The 24,031-nt window shown below is 36.7% G+C and overlaps 1 protein-coding gene across 17 annotated transcripts; it reads right to left on the bottom strand.

Moving 5' to 3' along the window:
- Window positions 1-2,509: 2,509 nt before the first annotated feature.
- On the bottom strand, window positions 2,510-22,119 carry LOC107784707 (pre-mRNA-splicing factor ATP-dependent RNA helicase DEAH7). 17 transcript variants are annotated; one of them, XM_075253659.1, is made up of 23 exons: window positions 20,914-21,223; window positions 20,115-20,176; window positions 19,072-19,128; window positions 18,429-18,496; window positions 18,283-18,340; window positions 15,946-16,070; window positions 15,376-15,429; window positions 15,073-15,208; window positions 13,437-13,661; window positions 10,526-10,596; window positions 9,124-9,370; window positions 8,638-8,814; window positions 8,417-8,556; window positions 8,140-8,237; window positions 7,889-7,997; window positions 6,421-6,598; window positions 6,091-6,320; window positions 5,814-5,990; window positions 5,404-5,475; window positions 5,105-5,281; window positions 4,879-4,940; window positions 4,613-4,765; window positions 2,510-4,520 (listed from the first exon to the last, which is right to left on the bottom strand). In XM_075253659.1, exons 7-23 carry the CDS (start codon window positions 15,379-15,381, stop codon window positions 2,921-2,923), a joined length of 3,858 nt encoding a protein of 1,285 aa, XP_075109760.1. In that variant the 5' UTR covers window positions 15,382-15,429; window positions 15,946-16,070; window positions 18,283-18,340; window positions 18,429-18,496; window positions 19,072-19,128; window positions 20,115-20,176; window positions 20,914-21,223; the 3' UTR covers window positions 2,510-2,920. The 17 variants fall into 17 exon arrangements, with proteins under 17 accessions (XP_075109760.1, XP_075109761.1, XP_075109762.1 ...); XM_075253660.1 differs by lacking the exons at window positions 19,072-19,128; window positions 20,914-21,223 and adding an exon at window positions 21,721-22,119; XM_075253661.1 differs by lacking the exon at window positions 20,914-21,223 and adding an exon at window positions 21,721-21,965 and having other exon boundaries at window positions 15,376-15,421; window positions 18,283-18,496.
- Between the last annotated feature and the right edge of the window lie 1,912 nt (window positions 22,120-24,031).

Genomic DNA, 24,031 nt, shown 5'->3' with positions numbered 1-24,031 from the left:
TCCTTGTTGGGACACATATGATAGCTACTAGCCGAGTCCATCAACCATATGTCTGATGATGTTGATGACTCTGTTGTAACTAATGAGAAGTCTGAATCATCATAATCAACTACATTTGAATCCATAATGGCCTTTCCATTGTTTTGTTTGGCCTTATTCTTCAACTTCGGACAGTCTTTCTTCCAGTGCCCCTTTTCTCGACAAAAAGCACATTCATCTTTGCTGGGTTTAGATCTTGACTTGGATCTTCCCTTCTTTGTCCTCATTTGATTTTGAGGACGACCCCTCACAACCAGTGCTTCTCCTTCTCCGCCCTTCTATTTTTCTCCCTTTCTTTGTTCATAGTTGTACAAAACCGAACAAACTTCTCTGAGAGAAACTTCATCATTTCCATGGAGTAGAGTAGTTTCAAGGTGCTCGTACTCATCAGGAAGTGACGCCAGCAACATCAAGGCCAAGTCACCATCATCAAAAGTTGTATCCATATTTTGCAAATCTGTGACCAACTTATTGAAACTGGTGATATGTTCATTCATCGAGGTACCAGGAACATAGGTGAAGTGAAATAGTCTCTTCTTCATGTACAATTTATTTTGACTGTTTTTCTTCAAAAATTTATCCTCCAGTGCTTTCCATAATTTACTTGCAAAAGTTTCCTTCGTGTATGGATATTTCTGCTCTCTAGCAAGGTAGGATCGAATGGTACCGCAAGCAACACGATTGATAATTCTCCAATCTTCTTCTCCAATAGCATCTGGTCTCTTTTCTTCAATAGCAAGATCTAGCCCTTGTTGAAAAAGGACATCTAGAACCTCGTCTTGCCACATCCCAAAATGTCCTGACCCGTCAAAAATTTCTACCACAAATTTCGCATTTGACACAATTCTTGTCATAAGCGAAGATGCCAATGATGACGTATTGTTGACACTTGATGTAGATTTTTCTTGTTTATTGTCTCCCATCTTTGACACGAATATTATTTAATAGCTGACGACACAAATCAAGATTATTTTCTTTCTGGTGTGGAAGATCAGACTAAGCTGCAACCACAGAGCATACTAAGACAGAACCTTGACACAGTACCAAGATAAATCTTTTCTGATGTGGAAGATCAGACTATGCTGCAACCACAGAGCATACTTAGACATTACCTTGGCTCTGATACCAATTGTTGCGGAAGCCAAATGTATATAGTGTGAATGAGTCACAACTACTATACCAAAAATTATGACAGCCACCAAATAATAAATAAGACAATAAGACAACAATAAAAGAACACTAGAATTTACGAGGTTCGGCCAATATTGCCTACTTCCTCGGACACAACCAATATTTTATTTCACTCTAAAAATACAAGTGAAATAATACTAAAGAGAGAAGATACAAATGTCTTAAGAAGATAAGAAGGCAAATGAGAGGTGTATTTAAATCCTAAACATTAGGCCTCCTTTTATAAGAGAAAAATCCCAACAATTTTTCTCCCCAACCGATGTGGGAGTTTGACAACTTCAACACTAGCCAGTTTTCGGACTGGTCATTAAAAAATAGTCAGCGTTTGCAAAATTATTGAAAAATAGCCACTATTTTACTGTAACACGAAAGTTCCAACATAATATATTGGAGATTGGTACACCTGTGTATAACTCCAACACACGGAAAGTTCCAGCATAATATACTGGACATTGGAGCACTTATGTATGAACTTCCAGCATATTGTATATTATACTGGAATATTTTTCGAATTTTGAACAATATTTGCGTTCAGTTTTGTCTTTACATGAAAAATAGCTAAATTTCGATTACTTTTTAAAACTGTGGCTATTTTTCAACTACCACTTGTAAATCTAGCTATTTTTTAATTTCTCCCGGTAATTACCCTTCAAAAGATGCCAAACTAGACTGATATCTTAGAAATTCTCTACATTTTTTCCCGTATAACTTGATTCTTTACGGAAAGTCTATGATGAGCTTATTTTTCCGGTGGAAGCTCTTTTGGTTCTTCCTAGGAGCAGTACAATGATTAATAAGTCACAATTTAAAACGAGTAGTATCATAAGTTTTAAACCAACTAAATGACTGTTCACCTATTTAGATCTTCGGCTTTCCGGGTTAACCATGTAAAGAAAGTTTGTTGAAAATATATTTTGAGGAAAAACAACTTGAATTTCTTACTGAGATATGTAACTTTTCATTTCTATGTTTACACTTTGCACCATATCACTTACTGTTCAATTTATAAACATTATATCACCCACCGAACCTACCAGCAGCATCCCTCTTTCGCCAACCTGAACCACCTCAAGCACTTCACATAAAAGGTGAAAAGGAGTAGAGCTCAGGCTTTTTCACTTTTACAGGTGAAGACAAGTATACATTATGTGTCATTTTTCTTAATCAAGAAAGGCATGAACAGACATATTTCCAGAAACATAAATGATTCTATCTGCATCTAGGGTGAAAAAAATGGTTCTTTCCGATCACAACAAATTATGATAAACAGAGTGAACGATTGCAGAATTCCTTTTTATTACTCTCCAGATAAGAAGTTAATACAATTATACCAAACCAATAGCACATCCTGTAATCTAAACACCATGCAACATATATTCCTGCTAATCGTCTACCAAAAATAGTTAAAACTCAGAGTTCAAGGTCAAAAGGAGCAAAAATAATTGCTATATGAAGAACCTTATACAAGCATTTGTCAAATTCAGGGTTAAAAGGAGTAAAGATAATTGCTAAATGGAAGAACTTGTACCGACATTTGTTGACTTCATTTGGATTTTTTCATTCTCCAAATCTCGTGTCTCCACCCTCCAAATTAACTTAGAGGATGAATAAGAAATGGAGTGAATTGCATGTCTTCCACACGTGGGCACAAATTATCTCACCAGATATCTAACTGCAGCAAATAGTGTATTTACAGACCGAGCCTCTTAGGTCGTAGATAGGTAGTTGAGCCTTTCTTCAAACCAGGCATTGAAACTTGTTGCTGCTCTTTTGCTCTCTTTTCCCTCTCCTTCTCCTTGCTTCCTCTTTCAGCCTCAGCCTGGACCATCCTCAACTTCTCCATTTCTTCCTCCATGGCAGTTTTCTCTTCTTTCTGTTTCTTTTTATGTTCCTGCATTGACGTATCAGAATCTTTCACGGAGAAAAACATTGGGCCCAACTCTGCCAACCAGTGAGGTTCCACAGCCGTCACACACTGCATGTACTCTTTTGTCGTCAAGATCAGCTCATGATAAACCACGTGGTCAGGAGTGTAACCCAATCCATAGAGAGCACTAGTGGGATGCAAGTTACAAGGCATCCCATTCCTGCAATTAACATATTCCCCAACTCCCTTCAGTCTAGCTGCATTGTGGAAGTAGGCAGAACAAATGGCTTTCCTTACAACATCCCAATCAGGACCACAGGAGGTGAGCGGAATTTTAAGTGTCTTGAGGATGTCCAGCAATTGGGATCTTACTTCCCTAGCCTTGCGCAGACCTTTGACCTGTAAAAAGTGGTCGTTACACCAGTCCCCCCTATATTGATTAGCTTTCCATTGCTGGTAAACATTAAGCAGTGTAAGATGATCAGATTCAGGCACAAAAAACTTTTCCCTAGCCGCATCACTTTCCTCTGCCCTATCCTTGGGTCTAAAGAAAACTGAAGGCACTGAAAGCATAGAAACAATTGTCAGAACCTCATTTAAGCATTCTAGCTGTTCTCCCATCAAGAGCATTTTGGCAAGGGGAGGGTCCAATGGGAACTCCACCATTTTCCAGCCAAGGCCCGTTAAATCCCCAACATTGTTAAGTGCACCTAGTACCCACAACTGATACATGGAATTAAGGATGTTATCCTGAGGAGGTGGGTCCATAAAATCAAAATCCAACAGGTTCTGAATTTTGAGAGACTTGAGCAGCAAAACCACATTCCCAAGATTTGTCCGTTGAATTTCTGGCACGGGGCTTGGAAGCATTTCATTCTCATACGCATTCTCAGTGTAAAGCCGGTAACAAGTCCCTGGGCCAGTTCTACCAGCTCGACCAGCACGCTGGTCAGCAGCAGCTCGACTAACAGGAAACACTTGCAGAGCATCCATACCCATTCGTGGATTGTATACCTTCATTTTACCATAGCCTGTATCAACGACGTAGAAAATTCCATCAACAGTCAAGGATGTTTCAGCAATATTGGTAGCAACAATGCATTTGCGAGCCCCATCTTCAGCTTTCTCGAATATTTTTGCTTGCAAATCAGCAGGCAGTTGGGAGTATATAGGAAGAATTAACAGCTTGGGCACTGCTTGCTTTGTTGACGAGGTAAGCTGTTCCATCCGCTCTGAAAGTGCATAACAGGTAGCTTCAATCTCATCCTGACCAGTCATGAAGATGAGTATATCACCTGGTGCACTAGTAATATGGATGGTCATGACTTGTTTAACTGCAGCTTCGACATAGTCTTCACATGGGGTTTTACTATACAGTTTTTGAACAGGAAAGGTTCTTCCAGGTATGTGATATACCGGTACACTGCAATAAAAAAAGACACAGGTTATGTGAAGTGGAAAGGAGATGAAAGCCAATGCAAGCAGTCACCTCGTCCTATTCAATAGAGAACCTACCTCCCAAAGAAGTTGGAGAATTTTTGGGCATTGAGAGTGGCAGAAGTGACGATAAGCTTAAAATCACGTCGCCTAGCCACAACTTTCTTAAGAATGCCAAAAAGGACATCAGTATTAAGTGATCTCTCATGGGCTTCGTCCATAACAATTACACTGCAAAAAAGAGAAATTTTCAATGACTGCACTACATAAAGAAAGCAGAAACTTGATGTTCTAGGAAATCAAATATTAAATGCTTATGAAAGTATTAAAGAGTGAAACAATACCGATATTTTTCAAGATCGGGATCTTTGAGTGTTTCCCTTAGAAGCACACCATCAGTCATGTACTGCACAAGGAAATATATATATATTCAACTACACCAACTTACGAGTGAACCAAGGGCATCTAAAGGAAAAAGAGGGTGATTAGGGGTACACTTCCTTTCCAATTGCATAAATTACAACTAAGAGGTGTGAGCATACTCATATCTCATATGATCAAAAGACTCACCTTGATAACTGTACTTGGCCCAGTGACATCTTCAAAACGAATAGCATATCCAACTTTATCACCAAGCTCAGTTTCCATTTCTTCACTAACTCTTTTTGCAACACTCATGGCTGCCACACGCCTGGGTTGGGTGCACCCAACGATTCCACTAATTGTATAGCCATCTTCATACAGGTACTGCATGCAATTACAGGCAATTACAGACAAAGAGTCAAAGACTGTACAAAAATTTCTACAGATTCCAATTTAGACTTTAAAAAATAGTTTAGAAAAAAGAAGAAAAAAAAGTCTAAACGAACCTGGGTTAGCTGCGTTGTCTTTCCAGAACCAGTTTCTCCAACAACAACCACTATCTGGTTTTCGCGAACCACCTGTTACCCCAAAGGAAAAGAACCAGAAAAAACATTCTGCAAGTTAAAAAGAATACCTTGGAGAACCAACTCTGTTTTTCATAGGTAAAACAGTTAGTGAATTTATCCCAAGGTAAAGGACATTAATAGACTTTAGAAAGCAGCTTAGCATCTAATTTGTACACACTGCTTCAAGTCCTACCTATGGGTGCTCATGTCAGTTTTACCATTTAACTGATTCTCAATGATGTTCAAAACAAAAGTTTCTACTTTCTAGGTTTATTAAGCTGGATAACAGGTTCAGTAATTCATCATTCACTAAAATCCCCGGAGTACAAAAATGGGACAATGGGTCAAACCTGCAGTAAATCATCTCGCACAGAGAAGATGGGCAGATATTGCCTTTGCTGTGAAAGTGTTTTTGATTTTGCAAAATCACTAACAGCTTCCCCTGTCTTTACGTGCTGTGAGAATCTAGCTTCTCCCTTAAAATCAACCTCACCATCCTCACCCACTACAGCAGTATCCGCATCAACCTAGCATAAGGTGAAAGGAAATGTCAGATCCATAACTTCTATGACCTAAGAGATACAGGACTAACATAGTATATTCAATTTGATGGCAAACATAAGGTACCTGCTCTGCACTCTTCTCCACACCAAGGATATCTCCGAGTTTTGAGCCAGCAAGCTCCCAGAATCTTTGGCGAGACTTATGCATGTTTTGTTTTTCACGTATTTCCCGAACTAGAGCTGACCCTTTGCGTGAAATTATGGCCATATCTGATGTGGGGTCCTTTATTGGCATTATCGGCTCAGCTTGCTTGGTGAAAACAATTCTCCCATCCAAAAAGGGGGGCTTTGTATCTGTCACAACAAATAGTAAGATATCCAAACAAAAATAGAGCAAATATTTTTGAGAAGCCAGATTGAATTTCTCACTGGGAAGCTTATCATAGAGATGTACCATGAACAAGAAGAATAACTTTCCGTTCCTCCTCATCATCAAACTCCGTCTGCAACTCAGTACCTCTAACAGCTCCAGATCTCAAAAGCTGACGATCTTCCCATTGAGCATTGTCTGCAGTGAGTTGTGATAACCTTTTACTTTGAGCAAGTGACATCTTGCTCCCATCTCTACGAACCTGTTACATGTGGCAAGGGGAAAGGGAAGAAGGTGGCGTCAATGACAGACCATACACGTGTTTGCATGAGTTTTGCAACATATATAACCGATTGTTAACCACACAGTATAGTTAAGTTTGATAGATTACAGAAGCTCTTGATATTATGCTAACCCACGAAGAACAGACTTTCTTTAGCAATCACATCGGGAAAAGTCCAAGAAGCTCTGAATATTATATTCAAATGATGAAAACTTGACTTACAATGTATAAGAACTTAATAGCAATGCTCATTCAGCTAAAAGATGATCACCTATTTTGACATGTATAAGAACTTACTAGCAATGCTCATTCAGCTAAAAGATGATCACCTATTTTGACAAGAGGGAATACTTTTTTTTAATCAGAGAAGCAACAATAGTATTTAGATGATGTCACCAAGGAGGTGCAAAATCAAGAACATCTAGATGTATGAAAAGTAGGCACAACCACAAAGAGAGAAAAATACAGCACTTTCATTTAGTACAAGGTCTTCCATCCCTTTTGTTCAAACGTCTTTGTGACCTCTCAGATGTTTAACACGGGTCTAAAAGAGGAGGATACAAAATACATACTCCCTCCGTTTCAATTTATGTGAACCTATTTCTACTCCGTGCCAAAAAGAATGACCTCTTTCCTTATTTCAAAACAATCTACCTTTATGCAATGATTTATAGCCACACAAAATATATGTGCCTCATTTTACACCACAAGTTCAAAAGTCTTCTCTCTTTACTTAAACTCCGTGTCTAGTCAAATGGCTCACATAAATTGAAATGGAGGGAGTATCTAAAAAGGAGACCTATCTAAATAAAGGATTTCAATCAGAAGGTGGCATAAGGAAAAGCACAACTGAATATAAGCTGATGCAAATTCTCAAACACAATCACAATAGTGATAGAAACATGTTCGCACATCAAAAGGCAATTGGCACCAGAGAATTTTACAAATTCATCTCTGGAAAACAATCACTCTTATTCGCATCATCAGTTATTGATGACAGCGGGATCCAGTGCAGGAAGCATAATCTTCATAGTCTTTCTCAAATACAGCAAGTTATGGCACGTAAGATTGTCATGCAGACAGTGACATGAATTGCCAAGTGTAAGCTAAACTTTAACCAGCAAGCAAGTTTTCTAAACAACTGAAAGCATCAGCCATTCATATCGTTACAACTTCCACGTAACATACATGAGTTTGCTCTAGCACAAACATATAAATGCGAATATATGCCAAAAACATGATTTAAGACTTCTGTATCTCCATACTTACCAGTTTTTTGGCTAATTCCACTTCTTTCTTCTGGAAAGATGCCTCATCACCAAGGAATACTGAGGAACCGTCCCCCTCAAACACTGTACTACCTTCTTCTCGGTCATACCTGTATAACAAAAGTGATTATTGGCTCTATCAAAAATAATAAAACTGATTACTAGAAGCGCAAAAGAACACATAGCAAGCACGTATACTCATACGACTTGCTTCATAATAGTGTAGATATTATAAAATGGAAAGATAATTACCAGGCACGGTCAGAATTATACTCCATCTCTAGACGCATACTTTCAGTAATCTCTTGATTTTGAACTTCAGAGGCACCATTTGTGTCATCTACTCCATCCTAGAAGGAAGTAAAGCATAGGTAAAAAATTTAAACAATGTCACTTATTAAACTGTCAGACAGCACACAGATGGCCTCATATTTAGCAACACAGCAACCTTTATTTTCCTAGTCCCGTCAACCCCCCAAGCCCAAAGGAAGGAAGTAAGAAAGATGGAAGTTTGAGTAGAAAGCACTACCTCGGACAGAAAACTTTTTGTAGAAGACATAACCAAATTGGATTTCCCACCATATCTAGAACTTGAAGATCTTACTGATGACCCAGATGCCCTTATTGGAGTTGGAGAAGGAGCCACACTGTCCCACGGGGAAGCAACCTCTGCAGGTATGAATTTCTCATTAATCATGTGCTGACAAAATTTTGCGACAACGCCAGTGTTAGAATTCACAGCCACCATACCAGCAGAATGAGGAGTACGACCCCCCAGCCATGGAGAAACAAGCCGAGCATCAGGTGAAGCACCAAGGAACATTGGGGAAGGTGAAGGCTCATGACGTCTGCTACTACTATTGGAACGGCTATCACGACGAGGGGTATCTTGCCACTCCCATCTACCATCATCCCATTCAGATCTTCCTGAATGGTTACAAATTTGCCAGTTCAAATGTCAAATGCCTAAAGAAAATGTCACAAAATTACAGCGAGGAGATTCCGTAGTAGATACTTCCGCAGGAGCATAATCTATATCTGGTTAAATACATTACGATATGTTTTGAAAATATCAAGCACCAGCAGGCTGAGAACTAGGTGCACTGTGATGACTTAAATCTTGGTCAGCATATCCGCATGTTGACTGTATCACATGCTACCCACTAAAATTGTTTTAGATTTGAAAAATCAGAACAAAAAATACAAGGCATTGGTAAATGAAAATGTAATGCTTACCAGGTGTCCTCCTAGAGCCTTCATATCTACTTCTTTTTCTTCCGCCATCCCCGTCATATTCTCTTTCATAACCATGTGCTGAATCCCTGTAACGGTGCTCTTCCCTGCTAGTTCTCTCTCCCCTTCTCCCTTCCCTGCTTTCACTTCTGTAATTATCCCTGTATTTACTTCTATCCCTTTCACGGTCAACTGACTCGCGCCTAGTAGTATTCCTAGAGCGTGAACTCCCAGAAGATGCAGCTGGAACCTTGAATAAGACATAAGTCAGTGACACATTATTGTCTTCAAAATACAGCAACGATACATCACAAAACATAATCACTCCATCAAGTTAAGGCGAGAAACTAAAGCATATGATTCAATCTACATGAAATTCACCAAAATACCAGGATACGTGCACTGAGGAATGGGTTTCCAAAAAGTCATACAGAGATTTCAGACGCAGAAATCTCAAGAAATAAGTAGAGAACTCTTAAGGGTACCAAATTATAAAATCCAAGCAGGAGAACCTGACCATGGAATCTACAAGAAATTCACTAAAATAGCAGGACACAAGCACCGAGGAATGGGTTTCCAACAAGTCATACAGACATTTCAGACCCCAAAATCTCAAGAAAGATGTAGAGAACTCTTAAAGGTACCAATTTGTCAAATCCAAGCTGGAGAACCTGACCATTTTTAATGGATACGAGAGGAACGAAAGAAGAGTAAAAGAGTGAAACGAACTTCAAATGACACAGATAAGTAATATTACTGCCACATCTCGCATATAAGACGTTCTGATGAAACCCATGCTGTACTTTCTTAGCGATTGCTTCATCAAAAATAATGTTTGGTCAGTTGCAACCAGTTACCTTGATTCATTTTGTTATTTCATCATATTGAATGATAAGATGCATGACCTATAAATGTGCATCCATATGTATTATTTATAGATAACCATGCATTCATATAGTTTATTATGCTACTTTGACAATTAAGAGTGATATTTCACTATATTGAAAAGGACAAAATGTATTCAAATTTGCTTCATGACAACGTTGCTGACTGGTCAATCTTAGACCCCAGCTGAGCCAGGTACCAACTCCGCAAAGTTCTTAATTCTGAACGTTACTTCCTTTCGTTTCACTTATTCTTCCCAATGCAATATGCAAAGATAGCAAGCAGTAAGAGAAGAGACTTAAACTACACATAACCCTTCTCCCTATGTTGGTCAAAACACTGAAACACTCGAACACAGAAAAAAGGAAAGGAAACTAGAAACTTCCACGAAAAGAAATTCAAGGTAATATTAGAAAAGCAATTTAACAACATCATGCTCAAGTTATAGAAAATAGAACAGCTTTACATCTTAAAATGGCAATGAGTTATGTCAGAGCAAGGGTACTTATAAGCAATGTACCTCTGTGTCCTCATTCAAGTGAGGCCTCGGGACTGTCTCGGGATCTTCCCATTCATCGGTTACTGTACTACCTAGAAAATAAAGGGTATCAATCGTTGCACACGTAGTAGGAAAGGTAGTTAAAGGAAAACAAAAAATGGAGCAATATCTCTATATGTGAAAGCAATTTAATTAGGTTGGGGAAAAAAGCGATTTAATTAGGTTGGGAAAAAAGTAATTTGATTAGAAGTTAGGTACTTCCCAAGATCCTTGTCAATGTATCCGCAGAGTAGCAAAGGAGTTTCAAGGTCTCCTACTATGATTGATATTTACACCTTCGAACTCTTTCATGGAAGGGAAGTATAGTCTGATCATGCCCCAAACATTGACGATGGGATCCACCAATTATGCTGCTCTAATTTATCTAACTACCGCTAAAACATTACAGGCCTTCAATTAGTCTAAAGTCTCAGTTCTTTTTTGGGAGTGATAAGGAAGTCTCAGCTAGGTTCGTTACTTGTTTTAGCTTTGAGTGGAAGGCCCATTTAGCTTACAAAACCGGCTTTGTTTAAGCCCTCACCTCACATTATGTTGGCATAAACACAGTTTGACAAACCTCAGAACAAAAGCTAGATTTTTTTAATAAGTTTTAACGTAATCCTGTTTCAATCTTCTCTTCCTTTTTTTTGAAAAGGTAATATGTTTGTATTGATTAAAAAAGTGATTACACCAGTGGTGAAAACCACCTAATAATTACATTGCAGGACCCCAGAAGAGAAGCCTAAAGTTCTATAGGATTCACAAATGGTCTAAAACATCAAAAATATTCTCACTCTTCTAGGAATTCCTGTTTACACCAAAAGTAGAAGAGCATTAAACAGCTCATCTTCAGTTTTTGTATTGAACTATGGTTGTCCTCAAAGCATCTTTGGTTCCTTTCTTTCCATATTGTCCACCAAATACAAGCTGGGACAATCTTCCATCTCTCCTTCGGACCGGAATGTTCCCCATTTCTTTTCCAACTAGTTAGGACTTCCTTGATATTCCTAGGCATAACCCACCGGATCCCCCTCAGATTGATGAATATCTTCCATAGTTGATCAGTCACATTACAGTGTAAAAAAAGATGGTTGACTGTCTCCCCCTGAGCTTCACACAGGTGACATCTGGACCCCAACCTCTCTTGATAAGATTATCTTGTGTCAGGACTGCTTCTCTTGCTAATAACCAAGTAAAACATGCAACTTTGTAGGGAATTCTTACTTTCCAGATCATCTTCCATGGCCAACATCCAATCTGATTGTTAGACTGATTAAGAGCTTTGTATGCAGATCTGACAGTAAACTTATCTTCTTTTCCCCCATTCCAATGCATCTTATCCTCAGAATATGAAGTCCCTTTGAATTGTTCTAAGGTGCTATAAAATTCTAAAATCCTTTGAATTTCCCAATCATTTAGGAGTCTTCTGAAGGTGTTAAATAACATCAGCTACCAACTAATTCCCAAATTCCCCTACCACCCCTGCCTCGAGACCCAAACACCTAAAGTTATTTCAGGTTTACCTTTACCTTATGTTAGAAGAATTACTAAATCTGATCATATAAATCAGGGTTTGCATCCTAAAAAACGAAATTGTCCAGGTGATACTTTTCCACTACTCCCTGTTTTGTCAAATCAAAGAACCTATAGCAGAACCAAATGGGAACAAACAATAACTACTAAAGATAAGGAAACAATCTATGTTCAAAAACACTCCCCTCCCCCTAAAAACCAGACAAAACGAAACAAAAAAAAAAAGAAGCTGTTTTGTTAGTTTAGCATTGACGTTACAAAGACACTCAAAAATGCTATTTAACGTTAACAAAAAGTTGGAAAAGGAAACCACAAACGAACAGGATGACATATTTCTAACAAGAAGGAAAAGAAAGCAAGTAATTATTAGTCACAACTCAAACGATGTCACTGGATGTATCAAATGATTTGGCAAATTTCGAATGAGAGGAATGAGGGATTCTTCCCGAATAAAGAGAGGGACACTAGATGTATTTAAAGGTATTTAGTGTTTCTATGTTTTTCATGCAAGGAATATATTATCTACATATGATTGGGGTAATTTGATCAATGAATGGGGTTGAGCCAGTCCCTACTTTGTAAATACTTGACACCGTTTTGATGTGTTATTACTGAAACTTATCGTAACTTACCAAAGTAAAAACAAATTCAATGATTTTAAATCAGTGAAATCAATTTCATGTGGAGCACACAAAACCCTAGAGGCTAGAATGCCTAAAAATAAAAAATAACTATCCCATCGCTAGCAACACGACATTTTATTGGATACAAAAGAAAGAAAACTCAGAAAGATCATTCAAAATATTATCTACGGAAATGCACTTTTGGTTGTGATACTCTAATATTCTAGTCCCCTGTCATCCAAAAGAGAGCACAAGATCTTTGATTTTTTTTCCTACAAGTAAGATTTTATTTAGGGAAGCAGTACCAAACAAGTGCTGAATTGTAGTAGTATGACTAATAGAGTCTTCAATACTTTTTATTCAGCATTTCTGGTTCAATGGCAATGAAGGTGGTTTGAAATTATAAATGTCTTTTACTTTCACCATTGGCTTCCTCTAGAAACAGAGAGAGAAGGAAAACTTTCCTCTCTGCAAAGGTTATCTCTATCTATCTTTTAGCACAATGTTATTCATTTTTTCAATTAAAGAATTATTGCGTGCTTAATTTATTCAAAGTAATAAACCTTAGATCTGGGTCCAGTTAAGCCCATACGAAGTACAGGTGCTATTATTGTCATAAAATTCATATTGAGTTACAATGTAGCAGCAGAGACCATAGCAAAAGCAATCACAATGTTGGAGTTGATTATAATAATAAATCCTCGGATGTGAAAAGAAAAAAGAGTTAGAGCTGGTACCTGAAACATATGCCTCACTAGCACAGGATTCACGATACCTCCTCTGTACATTATTCCGTGAAACATTAGATGCACTACTTCCCAACTCATCAATTCCAGAGGCAGCAGATGCCTCCTCGTCCTCATCTAAAGATGACACAACTGAAGCAAGTTTCTCCCTTGGAACTTTAAATCTACTCTCCACGGTACCCCCTCCCTTTTTAGCAATCGCCAAGGCATCAAGCCCTATCCAATAGTAAGAAGTTGATTAAGATGTAAATCACAAGAAGATTTCATGTTATCACATTTTAACACTTAACAAGAAAAGAACATAGTCAAAGTTGATAACTCAACAAGGAAACGGATCTAATACATGTACCAATAGTCGAAAACACATAAGAGCTGAAAAGAAGAAGATGAAACTATTACAAATAAAATGTAATGTTCTTATACTACTCTTTTTGGAAAGACATCTTGAGTACATATATGTTTATGGGGTCACCTAACAAAGAGAGGAATTTGGATAGACCAAAATAATATTTTTTTTAAAAGTTTCTCATGGATGAGTCTAAATGAAGTGACATATTCAGTGAGGATTCATATAGCCGACCTAACTTGTTTGGGACTGAGGTGCAGTTGTTGTTGTTGTTGTTGTTGTCATGGAAAAGCATACATCTCAGAAGAAGAAACGTGTATCTATTTTATAAGCAAGCAACAAAAGAAAGTCTATTATAAAGCTTTTAATATACTATGAAAATATTCAATGTAGGAAGCAAGCTATATAAAGGTCACATTTTGTGAAGGAATCCAACATACAAATGAAGGAAATCTGCAAATAGCATATGTGTAGGGTGAGGGACCCAACAATCTAAAGCTTTGAAAACCTAAGCTAAAAACAAAATATGTAGATATGTAGAACTATACAAAGCTAAGAAAGCGTGAAAGGATGTTGTATATCACAATCAGGATACATGAGGTGTCACGAGGTGAACCTTATTTCCTACTTCTTTCTTGTTATTTCAGTGTGAAATTTTGATTCATTTTTTCCCCCAAAATTAGTAAGGTCATTCTATACCCTTTATATACAGGTTTGTCACATTTTGGCCGTTTCCCTTTTCACCTGCCAAGACAAGTAACAAATTTATTGAAAAGCAAATTTATCATTGACAGATAGCTGGAGAGGATGATAATCTAAGGTCATACAATAGTATGGATCATATTTCCTTGTTAGTTTGCAGATGGTCCTTCCATTTGTTAGAAAAAGTAAGGAAGGGGATGGTATGCCTACATACTAGTTAGGACATAGGAGTCATATCCAAGTTAAGTTTGTGTGTTTACTCATATATCTTTCAGAAGGTGGCATTACCAATCATCAAATGGATAATCATTTTCAGCTTTCAGAATACATAAGTCCAGTAAAAGTAAACAACTAAATCTGGATACAGTTGAGCCAAATCAACCTTGCTGTCATATAAAACTCCAATTGCTGTGACGTTGAACTATACAACATACAGAAACTATGCCTTATTTGCATTACATATAAACGACTTTTATTTTAGATAAAATGGAACCAAATAAAGTGCCAAAACCGCAAAATACATTCACAAATATGACCTAAATATTGAAGAGATGAAAATATGGGTCAATCAAATCATACCTAGAAGAGATTTCCGCTCCGAAGGTTTGAAAACTACTCTATCCTTCCCAGGAACGAAAAGACCCCCACCACTCGTCTTATCAGGTTCCAATGTCGTCGTTGTCTTATCCAAATCAATTGGTCCAACATCTCCTTGCTTTTGGGAGAAAAAAATAAGAGAGATTAATAATATAATGAATTTTTGTCCCTTGAAAAAAATTCAAACAATTTAAGGATAACATCGATGTGGTAGAAACAAACTATTCAAAGAATTATCTTCCTTATATTTAGAATCATTGTAGGTTTCTCAGAGTAGACACTCACCTGCATGTTCCTTTGAGGAGCTCTAGCAACTCTTAACCAATTAAACCTGCACTACTGCAAACCAATCAGAAAAACACATCAAATGGGATGCAAGCTTATCCATATACTAGAAAGATGATGCCCGCATTATGTGATTTTTTTTTCAATTGTGGTTGTAATAGTAGACATGGTGCGACGTATTGAAATCAAATTAGAGAACATATCTATTCAACATGTATAAGGTCTATTTTTTAGTATAATTTCACAGGAAAACAATAAGAACAATGTCCTTTCGAAAACCTATCTAAGAGAACCAGTAACGACATTTTTCAACTTGGCAAATGTTTGTTGCAGAACTCCATAGCTAGTCAAAACTTATTGTTATTAAGCCGTCCAGTCCTGTAAATTATATTTTGTACCCCATTGTCTGGACCACTTCACTTTTCTTCCTCGACAGAATGCTTGGATGTGCTACTGCAACATATGGCTTAAATAGAACTACAATCTAACATTTTTAAGTCTTTCCTATAAAAAATATAAATAGTGAATGATTCAATACCAACGTAAAAAATATGTAAACAGTTAGAAAACCTTTAAGACCAGCTCAGTCGTCTGCAAGTTTCGCAATGTAATCCCAGCAAAGATCAACTATCTCTTTCCCAATTGTACAGTGTATGTGGCTTGAATTATTCTTATCCCATCTAAAGCATGATTTGCTGAAAGGATCCAAAAAGAGGGAAAGCAACCCTTTCATATGATGCTTCTTCAAGACCACAAAAAAGAGTACTCTACAGAAAGCAAACAGAAATGTAGATGTATCTTCCAAGTTTTAGGCATGTTAGAGTGGAGGCTATCTTTATCATTGGATCAAAAATAAAGTTAAGCTCACACTATTACAAGAAAAGGAAAAATTAATTTATCCTCAATCACTTACATCAAAACATATTATTGTGGATACACATAGGAGAAGGAAAGAGATGAAACAATCTGGACCACTTAAACTTACTACTAACTGTTGCATGCTGCCATGCTCCTGAAACCAAAATAAAGCAAGGGGCAAAAAGAAACAGACAAAAAACTGAAGGGGGAGAGAGAATAAACTTAGAGGGTGTTTGGCTAAGTTTATAAGCTGGTCAAACTGGCTTATAAGCACTTTTTGGCTTATCTACGCGTTTGGTAAAATTAAAAGTGCTTGTAATTTAAGTGCTTATAAGCCAAAAATAAACCAAAAGTCATAAGTTGGTCTCCCCCAACTTATCAAATTTCAGCTTATAAGCACTTTAGGTTTGACCAAAATATTTAATATTTTATCCCTAAAATACTTTTTTTAAAACAAAACACTTCGTATACCCAGTTCTTCGGCTACTTATTATTAATTTCAGCATTTTTATCCAAACACGTAACTGCTTATTTTTTAAATCAGCTTCAGCACTTAAAAGTGCTTTTCAGCACCTAATGCTTATCAGATACTCTAAATCAGCTAAGCCAAACGGGCTCTTAATGTTTTCTCAAGTAACTTATTATCTATTAATCACTTAAAAGTAACTTCAATATGATTGAGACTCTGTTGACACGTCTTGTAATTGATTAGGTTTGTTATATTCCTCTTACTACTTCCTCACGCAAATTCCCCACTAAACCATAGAGGTCAACGGCAAGCCTAAACTACTTTTTTCTTTGACCTCGTTCGAACTCCTTCAAGATGCTAGTTTTTGCTACATAATTCACCAGTGCACAGTGAAGCCTTGGCATGACATATGTAGAACATGAAGATGCACATTTGACTCAATAAAAATGGAAAAAAAGAGTTCTAGGCAAACACAACAGGAAAGGAGTTAAGGGTAATATGGTACTCAAAACGATAATTGGTATATAATCATTTTCCTTGTATACTTTTCCTCGGATGGTTTTGTTGATATAATTGCTTTTACGAACAAAATAAAAACCAAGCAGTTACAAATTTATAAGATCAAAAGTCGAACAACAACTCGTCTAGATACGTATAAATAAAAATAAAAAGTAGAAATCAGTGAAAAGAACAAGTTACTGCATATAATAATATGAATGACATACTCACAAGCGAAGAAGAATATTGCAATAGTTGCAAGTACCAAGGTTTAAGGATATAAAATTGTGAAAAGTAGATATCTGAAAAACATGGTACAACATTGGCATCGCCTAATGTTCTTCATTTTCCCCATCGGCAGAGGATATGTTTTAACATTTAGAGAGAACTCATAAAGTTAGTTCTAATCATATCATAAAAAAACAATTCCAAATCAACCCAACACAAATATGTTATTCTCATCAGTCGTCTAAAAATCAGGTTGCATCTATTGCTTCTATAGAACATCTAGGCACTTCAAGCGAAGGTTTTATTGGAAAGTTAATGTCGATAAATTAGGAACTTAAGTTAGTTTATATAGTTGGAATACTACATTTAGAAGCTGTATTTCAGTTTTTTTTCTTCTTCATATCTCAAGTCATATGTAAGCATTACCCATAAGTAAATAGTTTGTACATAACAGAATAAGAATCCGTAACCTAAGATATTCCAAGCACAACAAATAAATTATAGATATTTCATCCTTACAACCATCCAAAGAGCAATACCCATGTTCGTTCTATCCAATTGTATAATAGACAAAACTTATTTGTCCAATTAAGTATTGCTTCCAGTATGAATACGACCTACTGATGAAAAATAAAAGGGGGCGATTTGGACTAAATCAGAACTTTAACCAAGTTCATCACTGGAATAGTATTGTATAATTTTTCTCTTTACAAATATTCAAGTCAAAATCTGTATAAAAACAAAAGCAGTTGCGAGAAGCAGCCAACAGAGAAGAAATAGCAGAAAGAATAGAAGGGAGAAAAAGGGGGAAACAATCAACTAAGAACAAATGAGAAAGGTAAATTAGCACATACTCTTGAGCAAATATTTTTCTCTTGTGGGTGAATATGAAATTTGAGTTAGATTTCCTTTCTGAAACGGAAATTGAATCACTTGCTGAGATTTAAGTTAGTGCTATGCATGAATCAGAATCTCATAGAGTTCTTGAAGTAGCCATTACTTTCAGGATTAAATTTCACACCCCAAAAGCTTTCAGATCCGTATTCATCAACGGCTAAAAAAATGCACCTGTGCAACATGCAGATGCAGTAGTTCAAAAAACCAAATTACTGATATGAATGACCACCAAAAAAAATCATGAGAACTAACAGAATTTCACCAAAAGAAGAGGAAATGGATAACATCCAGCAAGCTTTGATTAGAAATAAAGTCTAATTAAGAAAGAAAACTTGTAGAAGACAAAAGGCAAAAGTCTAATTTTAATCGAAAAAGGACAAAAAAGGTACCTCAGAATAACCACTATGTAAATCTAGAAAGAATGTCTTTTGAAAAAATGAATAAAAAGAGACACTGAGTGAGAGAAGAAGGAAGCAAAAGAAGAAAATAACAGTTTATGGGGAAAATTAAAGTACCTTAGGATGAAGACGAAAGCAGATCCAAGAGACGATTTAATGAAATCAAAGACATTCAGGAAGAGTAGAAGAAAATGGTTAAAGGGTTCGGCAATGAAGAATCAAGAAACGGGCAGAAAAAGCAATACACATGTCTGTAGAAGAGGTTAAAAAGATTCAATGAGAGATAGCCAAGTTAACATTATAAACTACACTACTTTTGGTACAAGCGTTTTTTGCTGTGTTCCGTACCTCTTGACCATTTATATATAGTACTCCCTCCATTCCAATTTACGTGAACCTGTTTGACTGGATACGTAGTTTAAGAAAAAATGAAGACTTTTAGAATTTGTGGTCCTAAACAAGTCAAAAAGGGACTCAGAGTATTTGTGTGGTTATAAAAGCTTCTCATAGAGGTAGAATTGTAAGTTTAAGCTAAATTGTTACCAAATTTAGAAAGGAGTTATTCTTTTTGGAACGGACCAAAAAGTAAATAGGTTCACATAAATTGGAACAGAGGGAGTAGTAAAGTTCAAGAAAACTTAAGCCAGATATTTAATAATTATTTTTCTTCATACACTTTTTATTCTTTGAATGTATACCAAAAAAAGGTTATTTAGTGACTCCCTTCAAATATCTTGGGAGTCTCTTTTTGTAAACTAGTTATGTTACATAGATCATTTACCGTGTCAAAAAGTCATGTATAGGTACTTTGTTCAGATTCTTCAAAGTACCCCAAAAATTAGCAAAAAGAAAAGTACACATATCACTGTTAGATACTACTCAATGTAATATAGTAACTATTCATCTTTGTAGCTGAATAATTACTCTAATAATAAAATTTATGACTCTCATAAAAGAGCTGAAAACTCACAACAAAGTCATAAGAATTTCATATTTTATTGGCACCTATACTTATGGGAGGTAGCAGTGTAATTGTCTATTTGTGACGCAAGCTGGCCGGGACACACCATTGTAAAAAAGTCATATTTGTGGCTTTTCTTTTCTCTTTTTTCCTCCTTCTAAGAGAAATATATGTAGAAAAGATTACTACTTTCCGGAAGACAAAAAATTACTTTGCAGTCATTGTCACGAGAAAGCAAAAAGCAGAGCATATTAGATTGTAATATTCTCAAGATAGTGTCAAATTTATGGAGTTCATGGTTCATTTATGCAGTGAGAGCAAACACACAGAACATTACAACCCATTTTTCACAGTTTCTGTAATTGACAATTAAAAGTCGTCACTGAGAGAGTAGTAGGAAATATAAAGACAGATGAAAAGGGGAACTTACAACTCAGATTTCGCCGGAGGAAGAAATGGAGAGCAACAACGGTGGCTCTAGGGTAAGCACTACTGTATTATAATATAACAGTAAGTCAGTAAGAAAACCATAATGCAAACAAAACCAGAAAACTTTCTAAGATAACAGTTAAACTAAAATCATATTAATCACAGCAGAAATATATCAATGAAATACAGAAAATCGTAGCCTTTTGGAAATTTTCATGATTAAGTTCCTCAATGTACATCCGCACGCTCCTCAACAAATTAAATCGATTTCACAGAAAGTGGAAAAGGAAAAGAAAAAGAAAAAGTACCTATTTAAACTTATGGTAAATACAGAGATAATGCAAAAAGATAACAAAGATTGGATTCTTATGGTAAAAATTAGAGTTCAGTTGATAACCCAATTCACAAGTATGTTTCATTGGCAATCTTGCTTAAATATATGAACTTCATCTCAAGAACAGAAAATCAAAAACCCAGATAATAAATACAGATATAATGCAAAAAAGATAACAAAGATTGAATTTTCATGGTAAAAATTAGATTTCAGTTGATAACCCACTTCACAGGTATATTTCATTGGCAATCTTGCTTAAATTTATGAATTCCATCTCAAGAACAAAAAAGTCAAAAAACCAGATTAATAAATGCAGATATAAGGTAAAAAAGATACCAAAGATTGAATTTTTATGACAAAATTACCGGTCAGTTGATAACCCAATTCACAATTATGTGGCTTGGCATTAGAGGAATTGTGAGAAGAATAGAGAGAAAGTGAAAAGACAAAAAGGGGAGGAACTTACAAGTTGAGTCCACAAAAAGAAAGAGCTACGGTAAGGGTTAGAGTAACACACGCCTTCTATTTATATTTCTTCGAAAAGCTAGTAACAAAAGCTCGCAGCTGTGGAGGAACGAGGAAGAAGAAAGCCAAAAAGGTTTATTTGGGAGAAAATCTGACACAGAGGATTTGTTACTAGTTTGTCACTTTGTTGCTCCTATTTGGTTTGGGGTAGAAGTCGGTGTATTCCGACCCGTTCACCGACTATGGTCTTCGCGAGTCGGACTCTCCAGATTCGTTTTCTAATTTTCGAGGAAAAGACTCAAAAGATCCGTATCTTTCGTGGTAGGTTTATTATTGTGCTTTAAATATACCGAAAATGGCCAAATATATCTCTGTACTATTTAAAATAGTTTAGATATATCTTTCTTTGAGTATCCGTTCAATTATACCCCTACCGTAATACTATTATACTAATTTGCCCCTAATTTAGACGGCGGGACACGTGGCAAGCTAAGAAAGAAATAACCCATCCCCAATTTAATACCGAAAACCCACCCCTTAATACCCGACCCGTTCAAATCATGGACAAGTGGACATAGCAGATGCAACGAGCCTAAGGACCATATCTCTTTTCATATCTTTTATTTCTTCGTCAAACCCACTTCGGCGACTACTATAGCCTCGCCGGAAAAAACTCCCGTCTACAGGACATCAATGGTGATAGAGTAAATACGAACCAGCCAACAAAAGAAGAAAAAAACTGACTAATTCATTTTCTTAAAGTGGGACGTTTCGGCCAAATAACACCTGAGATTTTCTCAAATCTTACCTGATTAAACACTTTTAGTAGCACACTTCTTGATGTAATTCCAAGGATGAGGAAAAGAAAGAAATAGAAAAGAAAAAAAATCGGCATAAGGCGATAGTTTCTGATGACATCACATGAAGCTTGAAGCTGGGGAAGGGCATAGTTAATGGTAGAAAATAAAGTCATCGAAAGAAGGAATTTCTTCCATTTCAACTTATTACTGCTAATCTCCAAATGGTGTTAAAGAAATTAATTTTTACAACAACAAAAATATACTATCTAGTGTAAGCCATATAATAAAGTCATCGGCGAAGGAGATTTGGCATATCATTTGGTGAGAACAAGTTTACAGCAACTCCCGGGTTACATCCAGCTAGGGCAGGGGATTTTTCCTTTTTATTTTATTTTGGTGAACTTACATAAAATAAAAAGACACTTGTCAAGTTTTAATAATGTCAACGTAGAAAATATTTATATTTGAACGGGTCGGGAATTAAAGAGTGGGTTTTCGGGTGTTAAAAAATTGGGGGTGGGTTATTTCTTTCTTAGCTTGCCACGTGTCCCGCCGTCTAAACTAGGGTCAAATTAGTGCAATAGTATGACGGTAGGGGTAAATTGAACGGATACTCAAACGGAGAATATATATAAACTATTTCAAATAGTACAGGAATATATTTGACCCTTATCCGTTAAATATAACACTGAACAAAGATAATTCTTATTTTTTGCAAAAAGTGGACACTATTGGTCTTGACCAACTTTCAACGTTAAAAACTAACGGTTGGTTCTAACGTTCGTTTTCACCTTTCATAAACCCCTGCTTTCATTTTATGCATTGATCTTTCAATGCCAAGATATGAAGATAATATGCATAACAACAAGAAGAACAGTCCAATGAAATTTCATAAGTGAGGTTTGGGGAAGGTAATGTGTACGGAGATCTTACCCCTACTCCGAAAGAGTAGAGAGGTTATTTTCGACAGATCCTCGGCACAATAGATGAAACGAGATAGTGTAATAATAACAACAAAGGAATCCAGAAAGATAACACCAGCAATATAATAACCAGAAAATAGAGAGAAAAGTAATAACACTAAGTAGTAACAAAGACATAGTACTATAGACTCGATGGAATAACATGGACACAACAAGACCCACTAAAATCCTAAGACGAAACCCTTCTAGACTAGCTTCCTACAACCCTAATGAAGTACTACGGACACAACTGGAGCCACTAGCAGCCTAAAACAAAACACTATCAGACTAACCTCCTATCTCCTAACCTACAACCCTAATGCTCGACCTTTACAACTTCATATCAAAAGTCATGTCCTCAGAAATCTGCAGTCGCACCATGTCCTGTCTGATCACCTCTCCCCAGTATTTCTTAGGCCAGCCTCTACCTCTCCTCATACCCGTCAAAGCTAGTCGTTCACAATTCCTTACCGGGGCATCTAGGCTTCTCCTCTGCATTTTCCCGAACCATCTAAGTCTGGCTTCCCGCATCTTGTCTTCTATGGGATCCATGCCTACCTTCACCTAAATATCTTCATTCCTAATCTTATCCAGCCGAGTGTGCCTGCACATCCATCTCAGCATCCTCATTTTTGCAACTTTCATCTTCTAGATATGGAAATTCTTAACTGACCAACACTCTGCGCCATACAACATGGCCGACCTAACTACCACTCTATAGAACTTACCTTTAAGTTCCGGGGGCATCTTCCTGCCACACAAGATTCCAGGCGCTAGCCTCTATTTCATCCACCCTACCCTTATGTGGTGTGTGACATCCAAATCAATCTCCTCATCCCCTGGATAACCGACCCAGGTACCTGAAGCTCCCTTTCTTGGGGATGACTTGAAGATAATATGCATATATCCATGAAAAATACCGCGGGACTAGAGAAGCAGGGAACCTCAATCAAAGCTCCATGTAAAATTTATTGACAAATGATAACAATAAAAAAAATTATGTCTAACTTTGAAGAAAGTTGTTTCCAATGTTATTACTATATTAATAAGAATTTGTAATGAACTTCCCAAACAACATACTTACAAATAGGAATTGTGAATGGGTCTTTCATTAATGGAAACGCAGTACATAGAATTAGAGAATAAGAAGATAGGCATAACAAGGATAGTAGCAGAAAGAAAGTAGGGGGGAGAGACAGAGTCACAGAGAGAAATAGACATGGGAGAGGGAGACCATAGAGAGGGAAAACTTCTACAATATTTAGCCTACTGTACTACTGCTATTATTCCCCTATTTAACTATTTATTAAAATGTACTCGACCTATCAACCCAGATCCCATATATTGCCCAAAAGCC

Source organism: Nicotiana tabacum, chromosome 5, assembly GCF_000715075.1.
Source record: "Nicotiana tabacum cultivar K326 chromosome 5, ASM71507v2, whole genome shotgun sequence".
Lineage (NCBI taxonomy): Eukaryota > Viridiplantae > Streptophyta > Magnoliopsida > Solanales > Solanaceae > Nicotiana > Nicotiana tabacum.
This window is presented reverse-complemented; position numbering and strand designations above follow the sequence as displayed.